This window comes from Mustela nigripes, chromosome 9 (assembly GCF_022355385.1).
Source record: "Mustela nigripes isolate SB6536 chromosome 9, MUSNIG.SB6536, whole genome shotgun sequence".
NCBI classification, from domain to species: Eukaryota; Metazoa; Chordata; class Mammalia; order Carnivora; family Mustelidae; genus Mustela; species Mustela nigripes.
In genome coordinates, this window is record NC_081565.1 from 22,678,076 (window position 1) to 22,701,487 (window position 23,412).

The following is a 23,412-nucleotide window of genomic DNA, read 5'->3' on the forward strand; positions in this document are numbered from 1 at the left end:
TTCTCTAAAGACTCCCCCCTAGTCTTCTTGGTTTTCAATAATACCAGTACCACATAGTCTCTCGAGCGAGAAGCCTCAGAATCACACCTGATTTGTCCTTTTCTTCTTCATTTCATCCACAGCCAAACTGTTGTGAGCCACTAATTCCACTTCTGACCTCTCCCCTTGCATCTCCTCACGACTCTTCTGCTGCCCCTGCCTCAGGCCAGGCCCCCCTCTGCTCTCCACACAACAGCTTTGCCCACTTCCTCCTGCCCCTTCTCAGAGCAGGGGGCAAAGGTAGCCCAAAACTTGTTTTGAAAATACTATAAAAAGGAAATGGGAGGGAGGGAGGGAGGAAGGAAGGAAGGAAGGAAGGAAAAAAAGAAGGAGGGAAATTTAAGAAAGAGAAAAGGAAAAAAGAAAAAAAAAACAAAGAATAGATGACAGAGACCATATGTGGTCCACAATGTCTAAAGTATTTACAATCAGGCCACTTATAAAAAAAAGTCTACTGGCTCCACTAACCTGTGCTCCATCCAGCCCACAACACCTTCTTCACAAATGCTCTGTGGGTTCCTGCATCTATATAGGACAAACGCCAAACTTCTTAGCTTGGCATATCATTCCCTTGGGAATTTGTCTGCAACTTCTTTTCTAGCCTTGTCTCGCAGCCCCTCCCATCCCACAGTCTGCTCCAACCGTAGCAAACTTTGCTCTATTCCCAGAACTCAGCATCCTTCCCTACCTGACCTGCCTTTCCCGTGGGGGCATCTCGGGTTATGATTGCCTTTGAGTCCCTACCTCTTTTTGAATAACTACATGTTCCTCAAGGGTGTTAAGAAGATCCAAATGATCATTTCAACTCCCCCCCCCTTTTTAGCGTAATCAAATAACACCACCCCACACCTAAACTTTTCCTGCTTTTAAGATTCTCTTCTCATGAACTGGCTTTCCTTTCAGAGTTTCTATCCATCCAAATAGGACCATAGGATGCGATGGCCAGCCAGCCAGCTGCCTCCCCACTTTCAGAAGGTTTCTTTGGTCCTTCCATCTCCAAGACTTCTCTCTCTTCTTAAGCTCTCTGAACACTTCCAAACCTCTCTGAAGTCACTTAACACTTTCCACTCAGGGGTATAATCATTTGTGGAAATGTTTTATTAGCTCCCTGGATTTTTAGGATCCCTAAAGGTGAGTTTTCTGCCTGACATCTTTCTACCATTCCCCTACCCACCAGCACCTACCTTAGAGCCTTCTGTCTACACGGTACCTGATCTACAAATACCGGTGAAATAAATACTACTAATTGAAAAGTCTACTATCTAGTCACAAAGACTTTGTATAACATGACACCAATGAAAAGGTACACACAGTAATTAATGTTTGAACTGGTTAGAGAAACAGCCATGATACTATTTCATCTGTTGGGTAATAAGATACAGTCCGTTCACAGTTAACACTTAACTAAACAGATTGTGAAGCCAGATCCAATGCTTGATTTTCCTTATGTCCGTTTTGAAAGTTTCACTTATTCAACACAAAGATCTTGAGTTTCCTTCAGTGACACAGTGAGAGGCCAACCGATATTTGTCACCGAAGTACATGGGCTCCCACAAGGATGGTGACGTCAAGAGAAATATTTGTCTCGGTTATTTCCTGATTTCCCACCAAGTGTGTCACCAGAGAAACAGACTAGGCATTTAAAATTGTGTGTGGACTCCAAGGTTTGTTCTTTAAATATGGCAATTACATTAAAATGCACAGTTTGGGGGTTAAAATATTATGTCCTATCACTATTAAAACACTCCTGGGACATATTTATAAGTAAGGATGATGCTAATGATTGCCAGTTATAGGTCCAATATCTAATTATTCCCCAAGCATCTAGTAATATGTGAACAAAATGACACACTGATCTGTTATCAATACAGACTATGGAACAAAACATGTCTATTTTTAGATCTATATGTGATCAGGTACAAATTATTAGCATGGGACTCTTTGGAGATGCCCTTCTTCTTCTGCCCACCAATGAGAACGCTGTCATTGTTGGTCCACTTTTCCTCTCTCCACCATCCTAACCCCCAACCTTCATTTTGTCTTTGCCTGTTTCCAGAATCAGAGACGAGACAGAAAGGGGGGTGAGGGGGAGTTCTATGCTAGAACACCTGAGTAGATGCACACAAAAAAGAGCGGAGAAGCAAGGAGTTCAGTAGGAGAGGGTGTAAAAGCTACATGGGCTGTGGAAAAAGAGGGTACATTTTTGTGGTGGTAGTGGAGATATGGGGAATAAAGAAAAGGACAAGTGAGAAATGCTTCTGGGTGGGGATATGAATTGGAGTCCTTATAATATCCTTCAGGAAAAACAGGTAAGGAACAGAATTCCTTTTTTAATGTTGTGTTTTTGTTTGTTTGTTTGGTTTTGTTTCTGTGTGTGTGATTTTAAACCATATTTTGTTAAAGGTGACATGGCTCTAGGACTGAACCACAGGGGTCATGGTTTCATTAGGGTGACATATTAGTATTTGTATTTACATGTTGTACACTGTTTTTCAATATTTCTAGAATATGGGAGTAGAACATCGTTAAGACATTTTGCCAATAAGATAAGCCTGAATACATTATGCCATAAAATACCACATCCATCCATACTCTCCCCCCCGCCCCCCAGGTAAAACAAGGCTTCAAAGGAAACAGATTTTTAGCAGATTTCGTCAGGATCTGGCCTCCCATGATTTGTCTGCATCCACTTTCCTCTCTAGGAAGGGGTACCTAGGTGAACACTTTGAGAAGCTCTTGCTTAACATGAAAGCAGCATTTAGACTCCATGGATACACATACAAGAATGTTACCAGACATTCAGAAAGCCATACAGGAAGTGTGAACATTTATCTTAAATATGCTGTTTATAAATAAGCATTTTTTTTTTGCTCCAGCTCTCAGCCGATAATATTTCAAATGTGAAGCAGGGTGAATGTGAACCAGTACAGAAACGAGACTTACATTTTGAATTTAACATTTTATTTTTGATGTATGCACACCGTTTACCAAAGGCCTCTCACTTAGGTCATGCTCTCATGTCTAACCACAAAATATACTCCCTTCTCTTCCTCTCTCTTCCCTTAAGCTTTCCCTCGCCACATGGGATACACTACAATCTGTGTAGAGATGAGGGGTCCGTGCTCAGCTTACTGAAAACAAGTCAGGAAGGGCTGTTTCTGAGGAGAGGGGGTTTTCTGGGGGAGCCCCTGGAAGAGATTTTGAGAGCCACATGGACATACAGGAAAGTATGAGAGCTTCCTCCATTGAGAAAGTATGAAATTGGAAAGTATGAAATACTTACATACATTGGAAAGTAGGAAATACTCATACTTTCCAGGAAAGTATGAGTATTTCCTCCCTTGAGAAAGATTCTGGAGCCAGAGAAGAGAGAATGGAGATGGTCTGATGGAAGTCTCAATGACAGGATAACTGAAATCTGAAAGTAGGTTTTTACAAAATGATATATTTAATTACTGATCTCCTAACACGACATACATGACAATAAGGTTGGAATGGATAAAGCATTTTTGCTATGCTTTCCAAGAACCTAGATGGGGGAGTAGATGTTCATGACTGTCAAGGAAGAATAAAAACCATAGTGGTGAGTTTCTGCAACGGATAGGAATGAATGATGCAACTGGAGCTTTGACGCCAGGCCTCTGGGTTTGGTTTACTAGGTCCTTGCTCCACCCTACCCTCTGGTAAATAAGGAGAACCTTAAAGAAACAGAGGCAGTCTAATTCCGATTGTTAATCCTAGGCTCTTGGTTCTGAAAATAGCCAGGTGTGGTTCAGAGGGGAGGCCCCTGTGATAGGTACTTGCCTAAAAACCAGGGTGGGGGCAGGAGGTGAACCTACTGGCACACTGCACAGCCCAGAGACATGGTTCTGAGCCACAGAGAATGCTTGATTTCAATGCAAGCTTATGCCAACAGTTCTAGGTACTCTCGTGTTCCCTGCTCCTTCAGCTTTGGTAAGGAGAAGGTAGCTATACAGGCACTATGGAGCCTAGGGAAGAGGGAACAAGAGCATATGACCCAAGGGAGGGGTGGGGTGACCAACCACATGATTCCATTTCAGAATCAAGCCAAGAGCAGACCAAACAAGACACTGTGTTCCATGAGGACAGAAAATTCAATCATGTTAGGTCCCTCGACTCCAGCTCCTAGCAGCTCACTTGTTCTGACTCACTGGGATCAGTGGGAAGAGGTATAAGCCTGAAGGTCCACATGTAAAATAAAATATGACACAGCCCACTGTCATTAGACCCCCGCAATATACTGAACACCCAGTAGCTAACATCACACCTGGAATGTGGAGGAGAAACAATGCACACACTTGGCTTACTCAGTGAACATACATACATGCGGTCATTTCCCTTTGGGCACATGACTATGCATATACATATATGCTCATACCTTCTCTGGGGGATGGAAGTACAAACTTGGCTGCTGTGATGGAAAAAAAAAATGCAAGCGAGGAAATTAATTCAGAGTGGATTTTTTCTCTCATCCCAGCAGTTAGACAATCTCTACCTTTAAAACAAGTCATCACAAGTTTCTTGGAACGATTGCTTTCCCAGGACACCTTAGTACTGACAGAAATAAGTCTGGAAAGGTGTGACATCATGGCTGAGAAGAGCACAAGCCAATTTCCCATATCTGATTTTGCTTCCACTTTCTTGCTCAAGAAGGACAGTTTTCAGTCTGAGAGTGCCAAAGAATATTGCTAAGAGGGAAGTGAAGCCCAGATGAGTGGAGAAGCTCAAAAAATAATGAAGCACTGAGAGACATAAATGATCTCAGTGCTTTAGACCCAGGAATCAGTTCCCTTATTGATAAATTTGTCTCAAGAATCTTAGACGCCAGTAAAGGTGCTAGAAGCCGACACCTGGAGTTCTTTTGATTTAAACAAAGAAGAAGGAAGGAATTACATAAATTATGTAGAAGTAGCTTGCCATCGTGGCTGGCTAAATTCTAAAGTTCATTTTCAAAGAGTGGAGACCACCAAGACCCAGGAAGGGTTCATCGGGCGGAAGGTATAGAGATGAATTTCATTTTCTTTCTGTTCAAGTTCTTTAGGCAATTTAAGCAAAGCCAGAGATTAAGATCATCTGGATCATCACAAAGTCCCTTACATTACTGTGGACGAGACAGAAACATGTGCCTGGGTTGTCAAGACAGTTGCCAGAACTTGTTACTTATTAAATGAGCATGTCCCATAGGTGCCTATTTAGGGTTCTCAAGGGCCAGGAGACCCCAACAGTGTGTCACAGGCCTCTGACTTTGGTTCTAACTGTGCCATGTTTTCATCAATGAAATGAAGAAAAATAATGGAAGCTTGTTTTCAGATCTCCGGTGATACTAAATTGAGAAGAAAAGCAAGGCTTTGAGGTGCTACAATCAATAGCTATAAAAATCCCAGCACTAGAGAAGAAAGGTTTTCTATTTTCAAAACTGTGAAAAGCTTTATTCAGATGGAAATCTGAGGCAGAAATACAATATATAAACCCAAGGACAGAGGAGCTGCTGTGTCTGAAATGGGACAGAACAGCTGAGCCCTGACTACCAAATCCCTTTATACCATTCCCCTCCCCACCTTTCACAGATGCTCCTAAGTGACCTCATGAGGCCCTGACACTTACAAGGAACAATCTAACAAGAAGAAATTCAACAGTTACATCAAATATACAAAGGGCAGAAAGGTATATAGCTCATTCTTACTTTTGCCTTTTGAAATTAAGAAATAAGGAATTTTGTAGTTTCTCTGAGCAGTGAAAGCAGTATGTGCACAATTAGAGAAAACTGCTACATGTTTCAGTGGAAATGATTCTGGAACAATGACTACACTGGATCAAGGGAATGAGGCTGAGCAGAGGTTGAACCTGAAGCTGAGAGACCACAGCACCAGCAGAGTGAGTCCCATGGTCTGCGGATTCTCACCCTGCTCTCGGGGCGGGGATGGAGATCAGCCCACCCCAGAGTGCATGGGGCAGGTCCAGAGTGCATGGGGCAGGTCCACGCACTGCACATCTGAGGGACAAGAGGCAAAGTGGGGAGGGTTCAGTTGGGAGGGGCAAGGATAGCAGAGGGTATCTCCAAGCCATTTTATTAATTTTGAGACAGCCAAAGAGACTGGGTGCTGTGGGTGCTAAGGGGATGCAGACTGGGGATCTGGGAAAGGCCAGAAATGATAGTCATTTTCAAATAGCTAAAGGGAAATCAACTCAAGGTTTGTTCCAAGTGGCTCCAGGGAGCAGGATAAGGACTGATGGGTGGAAGATGGAGGCAGACATCAGAGGAAGGACTTCCCAATGGTCAGTACAATTAGACAGAGTGGGGCTCCTGAAGGGACACAAACTCCAATCACAGAGGTATATGACTGTGGTCTGGGGATCCATTTGCAGGGCTGCTAAAGCCTGGCCTCATGTTTGATTGCAATAGATGCTTCCTAATTCTAAAAGCAATGATGCTAAATAGATTCCCATTTATATAGAAGCCTAAACCTTCCAAACTCCAAATGACCAGAAGATTTGTCATAATGCTGAGTAATGACAAGTGACAATGGGCCCAAGGAATGCCTGGGTGGCTCAGTTGGTTGAGCGTCTGACTCTTGACTTCATCTTGGGTCATGATCTCAAGGTCCTGGCCAGGAGCCCTTCATCAGGCACCATGCTCAGCATGGAGTCTGCTTGTCCCTCTCCCTCTACTCCTCTCCCCACTCCCTCTTTCAAATAAACAAATACAATCTTTAAAAAAATTGAAAACTTAAAAATAAAATGGCCCTGAGATTGTGCAAATTTCCAAAAGAATGTTCATAAAGCAAGATGGGTCATGTCTAAGGGAAAGGATTCTGGGGGCGAGTGCCGTTATTTGGTATGCCAGCCACGCTCTGTTGGCCATAACTGATAATGAATCTGGACACTCAATTCCGAAAAGAGTCTAGACAAAGGAGTTAGCCACACCACATGCGATTCCTTCCACGATTCTGCATGTGTATATTTCCACAGTTAGATACATCTATGCAAATGGGTTCTTTGGTAATAAACAGAAGTACACATACACTTATTTTTGAAGATCCTGATCACATAATTCTTTTCTGAAAATGTATTTGCCATTGGATCATTACTTTTCTGGAGCACCTTCAACTTGAAGGAGGCTAGGCTGCGATGACACAGGTATTCCCACACAGCCGGAGCTCCAATTGCGTTAACACCTTACTTACTCTTACATGTCACACTTGTTGACTATCGATGCTGCCCAAACTCTTTCTAGACCCCTTAAAAGTGAGTCATCATATTGTCCCTATCCTCTCCCAGAGCTGATCCATAGGTCTGTTGGTTGGATCGTATCTCACATCCTGTAAGGTCCAGGAGCATGTTGTAGAGAGGGCCTGGGAAGCTGTTTATCCACACTTATTGGGAATGATCAGCACCCAAGTCTCTAATACTGGCAGAAGGTAAGGTGTGTGACTGTTGAACAGCCATCACTCTAGTTGACTTCAGAAATGCTCTTGGAGCACGTGAGAGCTTACGGCTTAAGCCTCTGACAATGATTTCTTGGCTACACACCTGCAGGCTCTGAGAACTGCTTTCTCGGTCCGGGGACACACGAACCTGGCCAGGGTCTGACCAGACAACACCAGTTCTAGAATTCTGTGAGTCAGTTGTAAAAGTGACATGCTAAGGTGTTTATAGAGATACCCAGTAGCTACTGAATCAGTGCACACGTCAACCATGTCACCACTTATTTGTCATTTTAGGGTATGTTTCATTAAAAGAAGGAGGGACTATTTGCTTCACAAAACATTCTGTTTGGCCTATATAAATGATTTCTTCTGGTTTAAAAGCCCATGATTATTATGTTCCATGAAAAGTGTCATTATGTGATTTATTTTATACATAAACTTACCTAGATTACGTAAAACATAAATTGGATTTGAATTCACCTACATTGATCTTAACTGTGCCACCTAGGCCATTCATTTTTTTCATTTGAGCCCCTGGCCCCCAGTGCATTTCTGTGTGGATTGTAAAAGGACTGGTTTAGAGACTGATTCTTCACGTCCAGCCAGTTCTGATTTCTGAGGCACATTTGTATCGAACAGAGCAAAACACAGCTCTCTATAGACTTTATACTTGTAAAGGTATGTTTTTTTTAAAAATCCACCATTGTGAAAAACATTAGCAAGAAACATATACTTTAAATTGTTAGTCCCCTTCCCCAAATACACCACAGTAGCTCAGAAATAATTCCAGAAATGGGAATACTTGGAATATATATTTATAATATACAAGCAGCTTGATTCCCAAAAGATTTGGCAACATACTCATACACTTTGAAAGTAATTTTCCCCCAGCTTCCATCATAGCTCCTTGGCTCTTGTACATTTCCAGTATGGAAAATAAAAACCCCCAGAGGAAGAGCACAGATTAACTTTGAGAATAAGGAGAGATATAAAGACCATAAACGTGAGAGAGAGAGAGACCCCACTAAAGTAGGGGGGAAACACCTTATGATTTTCTCAGTAGTCCTTTCTATTCCGTCCTTAATTACTCATCAGGGCCTAGCACCTACACTCTGTGGCCACTGCAATTTCTGTGTCTGAGGCTGGGCTGAGGACAGGGTCCTCTATGGAAGGTTATCTGGGCATCCCTTGTTATTAAAGCTTAGAGAAATGCAGGCCCCTTGGCCAGTCCCGGCATCAAAACCAAATAGCTCCCCAGGACTTACCAGCTCCTCTGCTAGTCCCGTCCTGCCCAGGTGATGGTTTTGCTGTTCGTGAACAGAGCATTGGCAGGTCGGGGAGCTGGGAGGAAATGTAATTTACTGCATCTGGTAGCAGAGAACAGGGAATACAATTAGGCACAGTGTCGGGAGGCCCAGTGGGTTCACTGCCGAAACAGCAGCTTGTCTGCCCTACATAATGGACCGCAGAGGCAGCCACTGAACCAGAGGATCAGGGTAAACAAAGACAAGCATTTGCCCAGTGACTGGTATTCAGCAGAGTAGCTGAGGTAGGACAGATCCTGGCCAGAGAGCTCAAGCCCCAGGACTGCTCTATGTATTAAAAGATCCATCAGAAAGCTCTAGATTCTCAGAGTACAATGAGTTCGGGGAGGGGGGGAAGGGGATGGGCTAACAAGAGCCATTATGAGCTTGGTGGGATTGACCAAACACAGGACATCAAACTAGAAATATGCCTTCAACAGTACTGAAAAATAAACTCGGGGCTCATTCCTTAAACTGGAAATGTAGCGTCGGGCGTCTGATTCATCCAGAAGACCTATTTTATAGACATTAAAAAAAAATAAAAAGCTCCCCAAACTCTAGAATCTATTCCACAATTTTAATACTTTTAATAATCGGGTCTAACAGGGTGGTGGTTCAGCCAGAAAATCCTGAGATTCCAAATAACAACCACCAGCGAATTCACCGTTAGCCCAGTTGCAGGACATTGTGGCCGGGCAAAACTGGGAGACGAGCTCCTCTTGGGAAAAGAGCCTGACAAGCCCATTCAGGGAGGGGAGACCCTCCGGGCATGAACCTCAGCCAGCAGGTGTGTCAAAGTGTCAGAGGAGAGGAGGAAACCACGGGAATGAGACAAAGAGAAGAATTTGTGTATCCCCCGAAGAGGAGTGGGAAAGCGAAGGCAGGAACATTCTAGAATGCTATGTGATGTGATTCCTTCCCCGTGCCAGGACCACATCCCAGAATCCTGGAATGCCAATCCCTCCTAGACGATACAGGGAGCAGCTTCCTGCCCGTCTCCACTGGATCCCCCCAATCACCTCAGACTCAACATGTCCCAAAGAAAACTCTCATCTGTGCTCATCTGCCACCTGTCCTGGACTCCCTACTTCAGCTAGTTGGTGCCACAATTCACCCAGGATCCCAGCCAGTGCCCTGAACACCCTCTCTTGACAACCAGGTCAGCCCCTAGCCTCCACCTCCTTCACAACTCTTACATCCATCCTATCCTCTGGGTCCCCACTGATATCACCTTCGTTCTGTCAGATATCTTGTTCCCTTTTTCAATTCCATGCTGGAGAGGACCCAGACACTAGACTGAGATGCGGATTAGGATTAGCTCGGTTCTGCACCGACTAGACCATTTGCGGACTCGCGGGTCAACGATCCAGAATGTGCTGAGATTGGACAGTTATGTTTTTAGGAACACGCTCTGTGTGTATGGGGGGAGGGGGAAGTTTCACTAAGCGAATGGATTTTTCCATATCAACCACTGGGAGAGAAGGAACAGGAAATCAGGAGTCGACAGGCAGGCCTCTGGCCATGGTGAGGTTCAAGTGACCATCTCTGTCTGGGGCCTTATGTGTGTGGGAGGGTCGACAGACATGACTGATGGTCCTCTTGCTGCAAGGAAGGAAATTGGGCCTTTGAGATGATGAGGATGGACTGGGAGATAGTCATGAGGTAGCCTATGGAGATTCCCTGAAGATGGGCTTGGCTTGAGTCAAGGGTTCCGGGTGTGTCCACAGGTCTAACGTTGTACATAATTCTCTCTTATTCCTGAATTCGGGTTACTCTCACTGTGGGAATCTGTGAGCAGAGTCTGGGTCCCAACCCATACAACACAGGACCAGAAGAGAGCAGAGGCCTGAGATGAGCTGCTCCTCAGGGTGTAGGGACAGACTGCTGACAGTGGCCCAGAAGAAGACTTGAGTAGCAGTGTGGGGCCAGAGGAACAGTGCAGGGGACAAGAGGTGGCCAGGGCAGATCTGCAGAGCTTCTGAGTTTTCCCTGAGTGTTTCCAGAAATCTGTAGAATGCAAGCTCAGTAAATCTTTCTGCTTCAAATGAGTTGAAGGTTCAAGCCACTGGGACCAGGGGAGGACTCCCAGACTGGTCCCCTGTGTGTCTGTACATTCTATGCTAAATAGAGAGTTTCTGGGGCATCTGATAATGAAAGTTCTAGCATCCAGAAACAAGAGACACTTGCAGGCAGGGGCATCTACCTCAGAAAGAGAACAGGATTCCAGTGCTTCTGCCTCAGCCTCCCCCAGAAGGCAGCTCCCTGCCCAGTGTGGGTTGGGGTGGCAACCCCATTGCCCAGAGGTCCCTGGTTACAAGCTTGAGGACTACAGCTCTTGGAAGGTGGGGACCGCAGACTCCCGCTGAGATGAGGGAGTGGCGAGGATGGGGTTCCAGGAGAACGAGGCAGCCAGCCCCCTCAAGATAGCATGAAGTAGTCAACGCGAATCTGTGCTACTGGGAGGCAGCCAACAGACCAACACCAGGAATAAGTAACAGGGCCTCCAGAGCCTCCTTGGGAAGAATTTCTTCACGCGGACTCAGTCAGTAACCTGCCCTCTTCCTGCCAAAGGCAGGGTGGTCTATGGTCAGAGAAGGCAGAGAATGGTCACTGCCAAGGTAGACACGTCACATGAGTGCTCCTTGTGCTGCTGAAATATTTACCATGACTAGAAAAGATACGCACAGACAGAGCTGGAGAAACCAAGGGAACATTCCTCGGAACGCATGATTTACGGGCACCTGAAGACACTGAGATTTCCCAGCAGTGCCTGTGAAGGGGTTGATGTGGGGATGGCTTCCGGCCCCCGCAGACCCGGATGGGATGGAAACCCAAGATCGGTCTCAGACAGCGAGGGCGGAGACAGGCCTGGGACAACATGCTCCTTTGCCAGTTCTGGCCAAAGGTTTCACCCCAGCTCCTCGGTGGGTGAAGAGCAGTTATCACAAGACATATGCTACATGGAAAATAACAGTTACGCAAGACATTCTGCCAGTTTAAGGCGGTGGTAACAACCCGCCCAACTGATGAAGGCTCTGCCACATAACGGGAGTGTACAGTGGGGGGAGCGCCTGGATGGCTCAGTCATTAGGCATCTGCCTTTGGCTTGAGTCATGATCCCGTGGGCTTGGGATCGAGCCCCGCATTGGGCTCCCTGCTCTGCAGGAGGCCTGCTTCTCCCTCTCCCACTCTCCCTGCTTGTGTTCCTCTCTCACCGTGTCTCTCTCTGTCAAACAGATAAATAAAAATCTTTAAAAAAAAAAAATGTATGGGGGTGGGGAGAAAGTGAGGGGGGTCGGAATGTACATGGCCAGGGAATTCTACTCAAGATCGGAATACATTGCTTTTGATGTCCAGGACGACCATGCAATCCAAAGCCATTGGAGACTTAGCAGTGCTGTCCCTTCACGTCCTCTGACATGCATAGGGGGACATGCACAGGGACCTGAAGCGGGGTCGCCAGCAGCCATCTCCTTGGCACCTCATTAAACTAGGGATGTTCTGCTGGTTATCTGTACCATCTTGCACAGTTATAATCCTAGTTGGCCTTGGATTCTGTAGTTAGCATTTCAGAAGTAGGGTATTTTTCTGAAGGCATTATTATTCTGTGACACTTTGTGGTTAGTTCTTAGTAACAACACATGGTTGATTCTGAGAGGGTCTTGGCCTTTGAAACCAAAGAATGGGAAATGAATCAGATATTCCAGGGTCTCTCAACTGGATATGCTTCACTTTGTACTCTCAGACGACAATTTGAGCTAAACATTGACCGCACTCTTGGAGCATGTGGTCCTTCCTTCAAACTTCTTTCTTTGCCAGTAGATGTGGTGTGATGGAAAGGTACGCGCAGACTGAGGAATAAGAAGAGATGGCAGAAGCCATAATCCAGGGTGACCAGTAAGACCACAGAAAGCTTTCCCTGACTGTTTCCCGAGATCCCTAAAATGTCTGCATCCTGGAGCCCGAGGTCACCTCTGTCAAAAAGTGACTGAGGACAGAGTCAGCAGAGCAATTTTCTCTGTAGGCTCTTTTTAGTCACAATCAAGTTTCTTCCCACTTCCATGAGCTGCTGGGTGAAGGGATGCCCATCACGGGAAGTGATGCAGGAGGAAATGAAAGAAGCTCATGTTGAAAATGAAAGACGCAGGGCTTATAACGTGCCTTCTGTGTTGCTTGTTAACAAGTCATAAGCTATGTGGGTCTCCATGCCCCACAGAGCCCTCCCAGAGATGTGACATTCAGGCTCCTTCTTTTCCCTAATTATATAGAAAAGTCTAGGGAAGATTCTGGTTTGAGAAAGAAGAGGGGGAAAAAAAGAGGTAAAAGCATGAAAGGTCAGTGTGTACCCTTTCAGCATGTAGGTATCTGAGGGCCCATGTCCCATGGCCCCACTCCAGCCTCACACTTACTGACTGATTGCTTATTATGTCTACTGCCTCAGGTCTTTCCTAGCACTAGGGAAGCCCACTGTGCTTCCCCGGCTGCCATCCCTTAGGCCCCAAAGACACGGGACCACCTCTTCACTCCATGTTCTATTCCCAAAGCACAGAACAAGACCCCTGATTTGGCCACACCCTGGAGAAGGCTTTAGAATGTCATAGGTCCTCCCCCAGGAGTCCCTACTAGTTTGGCCCTGATTTGTCTCTGCCCTTTTGTGCTGGGAACATGAAGTTTACTTTACTACTTTCCCCAAGATCCCTGGGGCCCCAAAATCCAGATTCCCTCCTTTTTTATTTGCTAGAAACCAACTTCTCCCACCAAATAAAATAAAATAAAATAATACTTTTTTCTGGCTAAAGTCAGAATTATCCTCAGTGCAAATATTTTTGCTAATCCAGAAAAATACATGACCCATCTCCGCATTTATAAGTCTTTGCTCTTATATTTACAAATGACACTGAGAAAACACTGATGCCAACCTTTATTCTGGTTCCTGATCTTCTTCATAGTTTAGAGGTTGACCTTATAAGAATCAGGAGAGCAGATGGCATCTGATCTTTCTGACAAGTCCCGGCCTTTTAAAGCAAGTCTAGTTGAAGGCCGTAGTGAAAGTGCAAATGGAGTGGTTTTCATGAGTTTGTAGCTTAAGTGAGGGAAGCAAGGTGAGGGACGAGAAATACACAACCTCAAGTTCATCCCCTAACCCCAAGTTCATCCCCCACCACCCCAGGTGGTCCCACACCTGACTACAGGCGACAGGGAAGGTCAGTAGAGGCAGGTTAGGGCCATGGAAGGGAAGGGGGAACAGAAGAAAGAACCACTCCTGCCAAGATGGGGCCAGGAAGCCAGGGCCCTACTCCCACCCTTCATGGGTTCAAGGCCAACGTCGCCACACAAGGAGGGAAGTTCTGCCCAGCCTTGTTACCCTGGGAGGCTGAAGAAATGGCAGTTTTCTGATTCAGAGTAAAAACACAGGCCTTAGAAAAGTTACCTAAACACCAGGTGATGGCCTTCTGATGTCTGTCGTGACCTGGAGCCCTGGCCACCAATGGGCTCATTCTCACCAGGGACCTGGTCCCAATGTTAGCACTCCTGGTGGAGCAGCTTTCCCAAGCAGGGAACCTGGAGGACCGGATGGGAAGGGGAGGAGCCAGGCCAACTGTAGAAGACTACAAATGGTGAGTCAAGAAACCATCCTTGAAGAAGGAGGCAGACAAGCCTGGGGATGTGCACCTCCTCAGGGCCCAGCACAGAGAGCTGCTCCTTCTTTCTGATGGCCTCACACGCCAACACATCGCGTCTCCCAGTGAGCCTGTGTTTGTGAAACCTACTAAGCTGACCGGGATAAGATTCTTCTAAAGAATGGGGGCAGAGAACACTTCCACTTACCTCCATCCGCATTGGAGAAGCTCTGTGGAAACAAAAGCAGGGCAGAGCGTTACTCACATGTGGGGACACAATCCCTCAACCATCTAACCCGTCTCTCTTCCCCAGGTCCAGAATTTGACTGTGGTGCATAAACCCAATACTCTCTTTTCTTTTGGGAAATTTGTTTGGGATCTTGAAATTTAAGGGAAAGTTTTGTCATTTCCACCTCATACTGAGTTTCTCCTGGTAGGGATTTATGTCAATTACCCAGCAAATACCCTTGGTTTTGTGGGAGAAGTGACATCGGAAAATCCCATCGCAAAATTAATTTGGTTGGATTGTTTCTTCGGTCTGGGTAGCTGGGTGACAAAATGGAAGGAAGGTCCTGAGATGTTCAGAGACTGCTGGCTTTATGGGTTCTCTCCTATGTGCTACACGATCCCACCTGTTTCCATAGTGTCTACACTCTGTTTATTCGGTATTCATATCCATTGGATATGGTTTTTGCCTCTGGCCTTTTTATAAAGGAAAGATTTAGATGGAAGCCACAAGGAGCAGGTCTAATCTGCTTCATAAGAATTGGCTTTGGAGGGCGCCTTGGTGGCTCAGTGGGTTAAGGCCTCTGCCTTCGGCTCAGATCATGATCCCAGGGTCCTGGGATCAAGCCCTACATCAGGCTCTCTGCTCAGCAGGGAGCCTGCTTCCCTTCCTCTCTCTCTGCCTGCCTCTCTGCCTTCTTGTGATCTCTGTCTGTCAAATGAATAATAAATAAAATCTTAAAAAAAAAAAAAAGAATTGATTTAGGAATTCTGAAGTCCAAGGGGAGAGGACTTTTTAGGAACCAGGCATATGAAGGGTTTGGATAATAGGTTGATAGGGCTGATTTACAGGCTCTTGTCTGTGCTTCCCAGCAGACCAGGTGGTCCCACACCTGACTGACTATAGGCCACTGTCAGGGTCGGAGATGGCCAGGGTCCTCACACACCCGCACCGCATTTCATGGAGTGTGTGTGGGGCTCCGACATCTCATCATTACTAACTGGCCTTGTCCCCACTGGTGCCAATTTGCTAGTGCTCACTTCCCCTGGGATATAATCTCGAGAAATCACATTGGTTTTTTATTTGTTTGTTTGTTTTTTTACCTTCTGAAAGTCCTTAAAGGATTTTTCTGTCTCCTTTAGTTTCTCTAGGATGATTTGCTCTTTGGCAGATATCTGGGACTCTTCACTTTCTAGCGCTTGTATTTCCTGCTCCAGCCTGGAAAACACACAAACAGAGAACAGGGTCCTTTATTGTCCTGCCACTCCTGGGCCGGAGAGCAGCTCCTTCCTGTGGGGTGACTTCCTGGCAGTCTCTGTCTCCTGGTGTAACACCAGGCCAGAGCACCCCCACAGAGCACCCTGTGTGTTCAGCTCTGCCAGGTCGCAGACAGTGATCAAAGGAAAACATCCCAGAGCGACCGCCCCTCACTCAGTGCCACTGCTTTGTGATATGCTTGGGCGTCTCCCCCTGGATCTCTGTTAGTGTGCCCATTCTTAATCTGGCGGTAGATATTCTTGCACAAAATAGGGCATAAGGGCCGAAGGAAAATAGGTTCCTACTCTTCTAGTCATCTCAGAACAACTGCTCTTCTTTCTCAAAGAAAATAGGTTGCCACAGGCTAGTGGGCAATATCCTTGCAAGCCTGCTGTCATCGCCCTCAGTGGCCCGTCCTCTTCTGCCCCAAAGAAGGGGGAAGGGGAGGGTAACTGAGACAACTGGAACTTTCTCAGTTGTCACGGACATCCTAGATATTTTCTGAAAGGGAAAACCGGGCACTGACAAGAGACCCTGGGAATATTCCAGAACAGTTTCAATCTGGGAGAGGTCTCAGTCGCTTATTCTTTCAATGAAATGACAGTATTAAATGTTAGCTTTTATTGAGTACTAAATCCGTGGCGAGAACAGAGCTCACAATTCACACAGTGGATTTTATTGAACTTTCCCGATGACCTTCTGAGTAGGGAATCCCCATTCTATGGATGAGACCAGGAAGGCTTGGCAAAATTAAGGGGCCAGTTGATTGCTACAGAGGTTTGAGACAAGAACTCAAGCCAGAAGTCAAACTCTAGACCCTACTCCTGACCGTGGGGTTAACCTCTTACCACACGGGTTCTAGAGTATCTCGCATAGTTCCTGCCTTGCGAAACATTGCATCAGTTGGCATCCTAGGTGGTGCTGTCACACAGCAATGTCCTAAGGGTTATGAAGGGTTGGATGTTCCCCTGCCTAAAGATTTATTTGGCCTGAACATACTTGTCCGCTCATTCAATTTTGCTTTTCGTTTCTTTCCCCTCTGCCATGCTGAGAGCTTTGCTGCAGAGTCTGTGCGTATCTGTATCTGTCCTACCACCATCCACTTGTATCTTCTCGTCTGCTGGTGGGAACTGGCTAACCAAGCTTGTTCAACTAAGACCTAAGAGGAGGAGTCCAGAGTGAGATCTTCAGAGGGGTAAGGGACATCAAGCTACAAGCATGGGTCTGTTTAGGGATACACTGTGCCCCTTAAAGGTTTCCTTCGTGGACATCTGAGAAATGACTTGTCGATGGATGAGACTTTGTAGCAATTACTTTGGGCTATGAAGACAAACTCTACGTACAATCATCTTCCCTCCAAACGAACACAGATATATTTATCATTTCACTCCTGGGAGAAGTGAAAGGCTTTATAACAACTTAGGTGGCCCTCCAGTAGCTAGCCTCCCATGCCAACATGGTCTACATTCTGGACAAGAGCTACTCCGTATTTGCCCATTTGTACCCCATGTTAATCCCTCCTCCAAGAAACCCATCTCAAAACCCTAACCTTTCTTGAAGTCTCAGCACAGATACCAGCCAGCCTAGGAGGCTTTCACAGATGCAGCACCAGGTAATAACACTGCCCTCATTTATTAGCACATTATTTTGGTTTATCAGAGGTCTTTTCAAGTCTACTACATGTTAGAGCCATGGTTTTCAACCGAGGTGATCTTTTCCCCCAGGTGATATCTGGCAATGTGTGCCGACATTCTGGTTGTCCACGACTCGAGGAGAGTGGGGATGGTGCCCCTGGCATCTAGTGGGTAGTGGGGTCAGGGATGCTGCTGAACCCCCAACAATGCCCAGAACAGCCTCCCACCACAAAGAATTATCTGGCCCCAAATCTCAATAGTGCTGAGGTCCAGCAACTCTCAACCCAACACGACAGCACACAGAAATCATTCATCTCCCCCTCTAGATAATCCATTCATCGTGGGGCTCAAGAGCTCAATGTAATGTATGTCAAAAGAGTCAAAGAAACGAAACCAAGTTGCAAAAAGACATGGCTCAGCCAAATGAGACCTCTAGGATTGCTGAGGCCAAGATGAGTTCTTCAGCAAGCCTGGATTTGAGAGGCTGCGTGCGGGCTGAGATGCAAACAGAATCCACAGGAGACGGGGCCGAGTGACACAGACATCTAAACAAAAAGATAGGGGCACCTGGGTGGTTCAGTGGGTTAAGTCTCTGCCTTCGGCTCAAGTCATGATCTCGGGGTCCTGGGATCGAGCCCCACATTGGGCTCTCTGCTCAGCGGGGAGCCTGCTTTCCCCTCTCTCTCTGCCTGCCTCTCTGCCTACTTGTGATCTCTCTCTCTGTCAAATAAATATAATCTTAAAAAAAAAAAAAAAAAAGAACTTTGTTGTTCCAGATGTGCCGCAAAATCTCCTCCCCACCTCTGTGTACATTATTCTGTGGGAATCATGGAAAGGGATATGAGTGTGCAACGGGAACCACACGCATGGGGCATGATGATCCAGAAACGGAGCTAGCTCAATGGGTAGAGGAACACTGGAGGAGGCTTCCCGAGAAGACTGGGTGAGAGTACTCGCCCGCTGTGTTCTGAGCAGACTGAATCACAGCGGACAGAGTTCTTCAGCAGGTATGTGGGACGCCGGTAGAGTCTATCAGTCTCAAACATATTCCCTCCCTCCCCTCTTCACCTCCGTGGGAAGTGGATACATCCCTGACCCACTGATGTTGGTCTTGGTCACGTGATTTCGTTGCATGGTGGGTGGGTTGTACTTCCCTGCCCCTGGACGAAGGGCTCAGTCATGTCATCTGCCTTAACCACTGGGATTTTAACAGACACAACACAGGAGACGCTTTGAAGGTGCTTGTGGAGCTGGCTCTGTCCTTGCGTGCCTTGGCGGCACCAAGAGAAGAGATTCTCTGTTCAGTGGCTGTCCCTCTAGCCTTGGCCTCGGGAAAAACACATGGGGAGTAGACTGGAGCCCAAACCAGAGTAAGAAGCCAGGCCCAGTCGGACCTATACTTGAAATTAGAGCTGCTTAGCGGAGCCCAGCCTAGATCAGCAAATACCAGTGTAGTCACTGGAGTGTGAGCAATGATAAGTGACATTCGTTTTAAACCACTGACTTTGTGGGACGCCTGGTGGCTCAGTTGGTTAAGCAGCTGCCATCAGCTCAGGTCATGATCCCAGCATCCTGGGATGGAGTCCCCCATCAGGCTCCTTGCTCAGCAGGGAGCCTGCTTCTTCCTCTGCCTCTGGCTGCCATTCTGTCTGCCTGTGCTCTTTCTCTGACAAATAAATAAATAAAAGCTTAAAAAAAAAAAAACCCACAGTTTGCGAGTAGTCATATAGTACTATTACGGCAACAGCTGATAGAGCTCAAATATTTATATATTATATGGATATATGTTATATACATATGTATTATATGACATATACCTGTGACTATATATATCCTAATAAAACATATTCCAATAATATATATAAATTTGGAATATGTGTGTGTATAGCCCAAGAAGGCCTGAAGCTGTAAGATTAGAAAGAATATAATCTACCCTCAACCCTCCTCTCCCCAATCCTCAGAAAAATCTGGAGCAATACAGGCCCCTCTGTCATGAGGAGTTAAGATTGAGAAAATAGGAAAACATCAGCGGTAGTTGCCTCTGGGTAATGGTGTATTGGAAAGTTTAATTTTGTTCTTCATAATTTTCAATATTTTCCCCAATTAAAAAAATCATATATTCCTTGTCTAACTAGAATAAAACACTAAGTGGCTTTAAACAAACAAACAAAACAAACAAACCCTCCTTTGACCTAGTGCTGAGAAGGCAGCATTTCACAGACTGGGGCACGGGAAAGGAGCCAGCTTCTCCCGGGTCCCCGGAGGGTTAAAAGGACACACTCCAGCGTGGATTTCTATTCAACTCAACCAACACTTTCGGACCCTGTGGCTGGACTCGGAGCCGGGGATTCTAAAATAAACAAAATCGTGTTAAGAATGGCTGGCTGAATAAAGGGGTGCGGGGGAAAGGCTGACTCTAAGTTGCTCTCGTCTCCCAGTGAAGCAGCACCAAGTGGTTAAGAATCCTCCGGGGACGGATGCCCACCGTATGACCGACTGTCTCCATAGCCTGCCCCTGGCGCTGCGGGTTTCAGACCTCTCAGCTATATAGGTCAAGCACTGAAGATTTGGGTCATGATACTGTGTAACTGAGAAGGAGGAGAGAGAGCGAACGAGACAGGGGGAGAGAAAGGGAGAGAAAGCAACAAAACTCGACTTCTGCAGCAACAACAAATGAGTTTCCCTCCAAGGGGATGAACGTGGGAAATCGACAGTTTGGCTAAGTGTAGGCAGGTCCGGTCCGAGTAGCAGATTTCCCTACCAGTGCACATGTGGGCTGGGGCCAGGTCCTGAGGGCGCTGAATGGCCCAGGCCACCATCGTTCTATGGCAAACCTAAGTCCCAGAGCTGGGGAGCGTCCCAAGAAACGGAGCATCGTGGGGTTAATGAGAGTCATCCTAGCCGGGCTAGAGATGCCCCGGCTTTGTAGTTTCATGACTGAAATCTAAGGCAGTCTTGCCTGCAGGAGTCAAGTAGATCTTGCTGAGCTAAAAATAAAGAATGGGCAGGAAGTGTAATTTACACGCCAGGTTAATCGAGGCTCTTAAGGCTGATCCAGGTGCACAGGGCAGCCTCAGACCGGCTCACTCGGTTTCCTCCGAGCACAAAGCAACCTGTAATGGGCCGTAAGCAGAGGGAACACACTGCACCTGTGCAGGTTTAATTTACTGGGGATAAAGTTCCAATCATGGCCAGATGGCCTTACACAGTCCCCCTAACCCCAACAGACTTCCCCAGCAGGAAGATACGAAAGACCTCTGGCTCTTTGAGGCCCATCAGTCACTCTCATTTCAAAATCCATGTATGCATTCATCCATCCAGCTTTCTGCAAGCACCTTCATCCCATCAGGCTCTGCCCAGAGCCTCAGGGACAGAGAGCAAGGTCGGCCACGGTCTCAGCTCCCGAGACCTTGGTCAAGTGACCAAAACCGCCAGGTAGACACATAATGTCACAAGTCAACTCAAAAGGCACCTGGACTGTTAGCTCCAGATTTGTAGGAGTCTAAGGCCCTGCTGAGGTCACAGCCGAAAGCAATTTCCAACTGCCAGAGGGCGGTGAGAAAAGCTTGACTGAGGAGGTGACATGGGAGCTGAGCCTTGAAGGATGCACTCACCAAGTGAACAAGAGAAGACATGCCAGGCCAAGGAGACAGTACAGGCCACGGCCCAGAATATGTCCCCGCTCTCACCCAGGGGCATGTAGCCTCATATGGCCTCTTTAGGTACTGCCAGCTCTACCCTGACACGGCCCAGCATGATGGTCCCAGAGAGGTCCTCGGCATTTCTATCCCGCATCCCTCTGGCCCCTCCCTATGGCTCCTCCCCTTGGCTCAATCGGTGCTTGCATTTTGCTCTGCCTCGTCTGGCCCAGAAATAAATACCAGATCTGAAGGGCTCTGGGGAGGAGCGACCTCCCCTTCTCTGAAGTGGGAGAAAACAAGGCTCCAACAAGGAAGGGGCTGCCTGAGAGGGACCCTGGGCCGTGGATGCTCTAACTACTCTTTCCCCCGACCCTCTCTGCTACACCTCTAACCTTCTTACTTACAGGAGCCAGTAAATGTTTCCTTCGTGTGGGCGGCTCCCAGTCTACTCCAAAAGAGTACAGACCAATACAAACTGGGTTTCCACTAGTCTTACTGCCTGCAGAGGACTTTGCCTGATCCCTGTGGTATGCTGTGTTTTTGTTTCTCCATCAGTGGTGGTGAGAATAATCATTACGATACTCAGAATGCTAATATTGTGTGGGTTACATATATATTGCTTGTGTGCAACAACAATAGTAATGACTATAATTTCTGAGTGCTGACTGCGTGCCAGACGCTGTGTCTAAGTCTTTTACAAGCATTAAGCTTCACAATAGTCCACAGATGAAGGAAATGAGGTGCGGAAGGGTCCCTGACTTGCCCAGGGTCACAAAGATAATGTGGGACCAGGATTCAGACCCTGGTGGTCTGGCTGGAGCACTGGTATTCTTTGCCACGGCTTTCCACTACCTCCCTATGACCGCTTCCTCTTTTTGCCCTGGTTTCCTGAAGAATGCATAATGCAACACAATGTATTTTTCATGCCCACAGAAGGTCAGGCGAGGAATGGAAGCTATGTAATCTAATTGCTTTTCAGAAACATGAAGCCCCGAGCGGTACTCCACTCAGCAGTCATCCTACCCCTTTTTTGAAATCCTCTCCACACGGGGAGCTCACCACCTCTAAAGGCAGTCCATTCCCTCTTCCGGCAGCGCCGACCTTCAGATCGGAGTGCCCCGATTTAGGTGACGTTCATTCCCCTGCAGCATTCGCTGTCTGAGTGCTGTTGTTTGGAAGTGCAGAGGTCAAGTTCAGCAAACACCATGACTTCTAGGGGCCCCATTCGGGGACATGGGAAGACCCAGGCAAATGGAACTTTCCACCCAGTGGGACAGGGGGCATTGATGATATGAGTTGGGGCCCAGGAGTGGGGAGGGGGGTGGTGGGAGGAGTAGACAAGTAAGGTAAGAAGAGGAACGGGGGCTTGTGGGCTTTCCCATGGAGGAACTCAGCCCTGAGTCAGCTGAGGCAAGAGTGGTAAAGAAATGTTCACAGGTCTCTTTCTTTTTTTTTTTAAGGTATTTTTTAAAAAATATTTTATTTACTTATTTGACAGAGATCACAAGTAGGCAGAGAGGCAGACAGAGAGAGAGGAGGAAGCAGGCTCCCTGCTGAGCAGAGAGCCCGATGCAGGACGCTGCGATCCTGACCTGAGCCGAAGGCAGAGGCTTTAACCCACTGAGCCACCCAGGCGCCCAGGTCTATTTCTGGGAGAAGCTCTAAGCCAGTGGAGTGAACCTTTGCAGTTTTCCTCTCCACTGAGAAACCTGAGCCAGGGTGACACACACAAACCGTGAAAGGCCAAACACGGCTGCTCACTGCCATGTCTTTTGAGTCTCAGTAAATTCTCCCAGAACAATGGGAGAGGCTGGCGGATGGCTGGGCCGCCGAATTAAGAGGTCTTGTTCTCCTCTCTTGAACTACAGGTTCATAGTTGAGCAGTCAAGTGGGGCGCCCGTCTGGCCAACCTCCCAGAACAAGAACCTCAGGAAGAATGTTTGTGTTCAGAGGAGAGGAGGGCTGCCCACATCTTTGTGTATCCAGCACAAGGGAACCCGTAACCGAGACCGTTCGTTGTTCACCGATTTCCAACCTTTCTCGCACAGCAGAGTGATCCCTAAGGTTTAGCTAAGCTTACAGCCATGCAGAATAACGAACGCATTTCTCAGCCTCTTTTGTAGCCACGTACAGCGTATTCTGGCCAAAGGGCTGTAAGTGGAAGCCCTAGAAGGAAGATCCTAGAACCTTCCTTAGCCCTTCCTTCTCCATCTCTTCCTTCATCATTCGGCCTGAAACGCAC

General features: G+C 46.9%; 1 protein-coding gene across 3 annotated transcripts in view; it reads right to left on the minus strand.

The window, feature by feature from the left end:
• PALM2AKAP2 (PALM2 and AKAP2 fusion) overlaps positions 1-23,412 on the minus strand; it is a 446,352-nt gene that overhangs the window by 192,780 nt on the left and 230,160 nt on the right. For all 3 annotated transcript variants that reach the window (XM_059411096.1, XM_059411097.1, XM_059411099.1), the window contains exons 5-6: positions 15,742-15,856; positions 14,621-14,642 (exon numbers count right to left, since the gene is read on the minus strand). In XM_059411096.1, the coding sequence (XP_059267079.1) occupies positions 14,621-14,642; positions 15,742-15,856 (137 nt within the window). The remainder of the gene's footprint in view (positions 1-14,620; positions 14,643-15,741; positions 15,857-23,412) is intronic.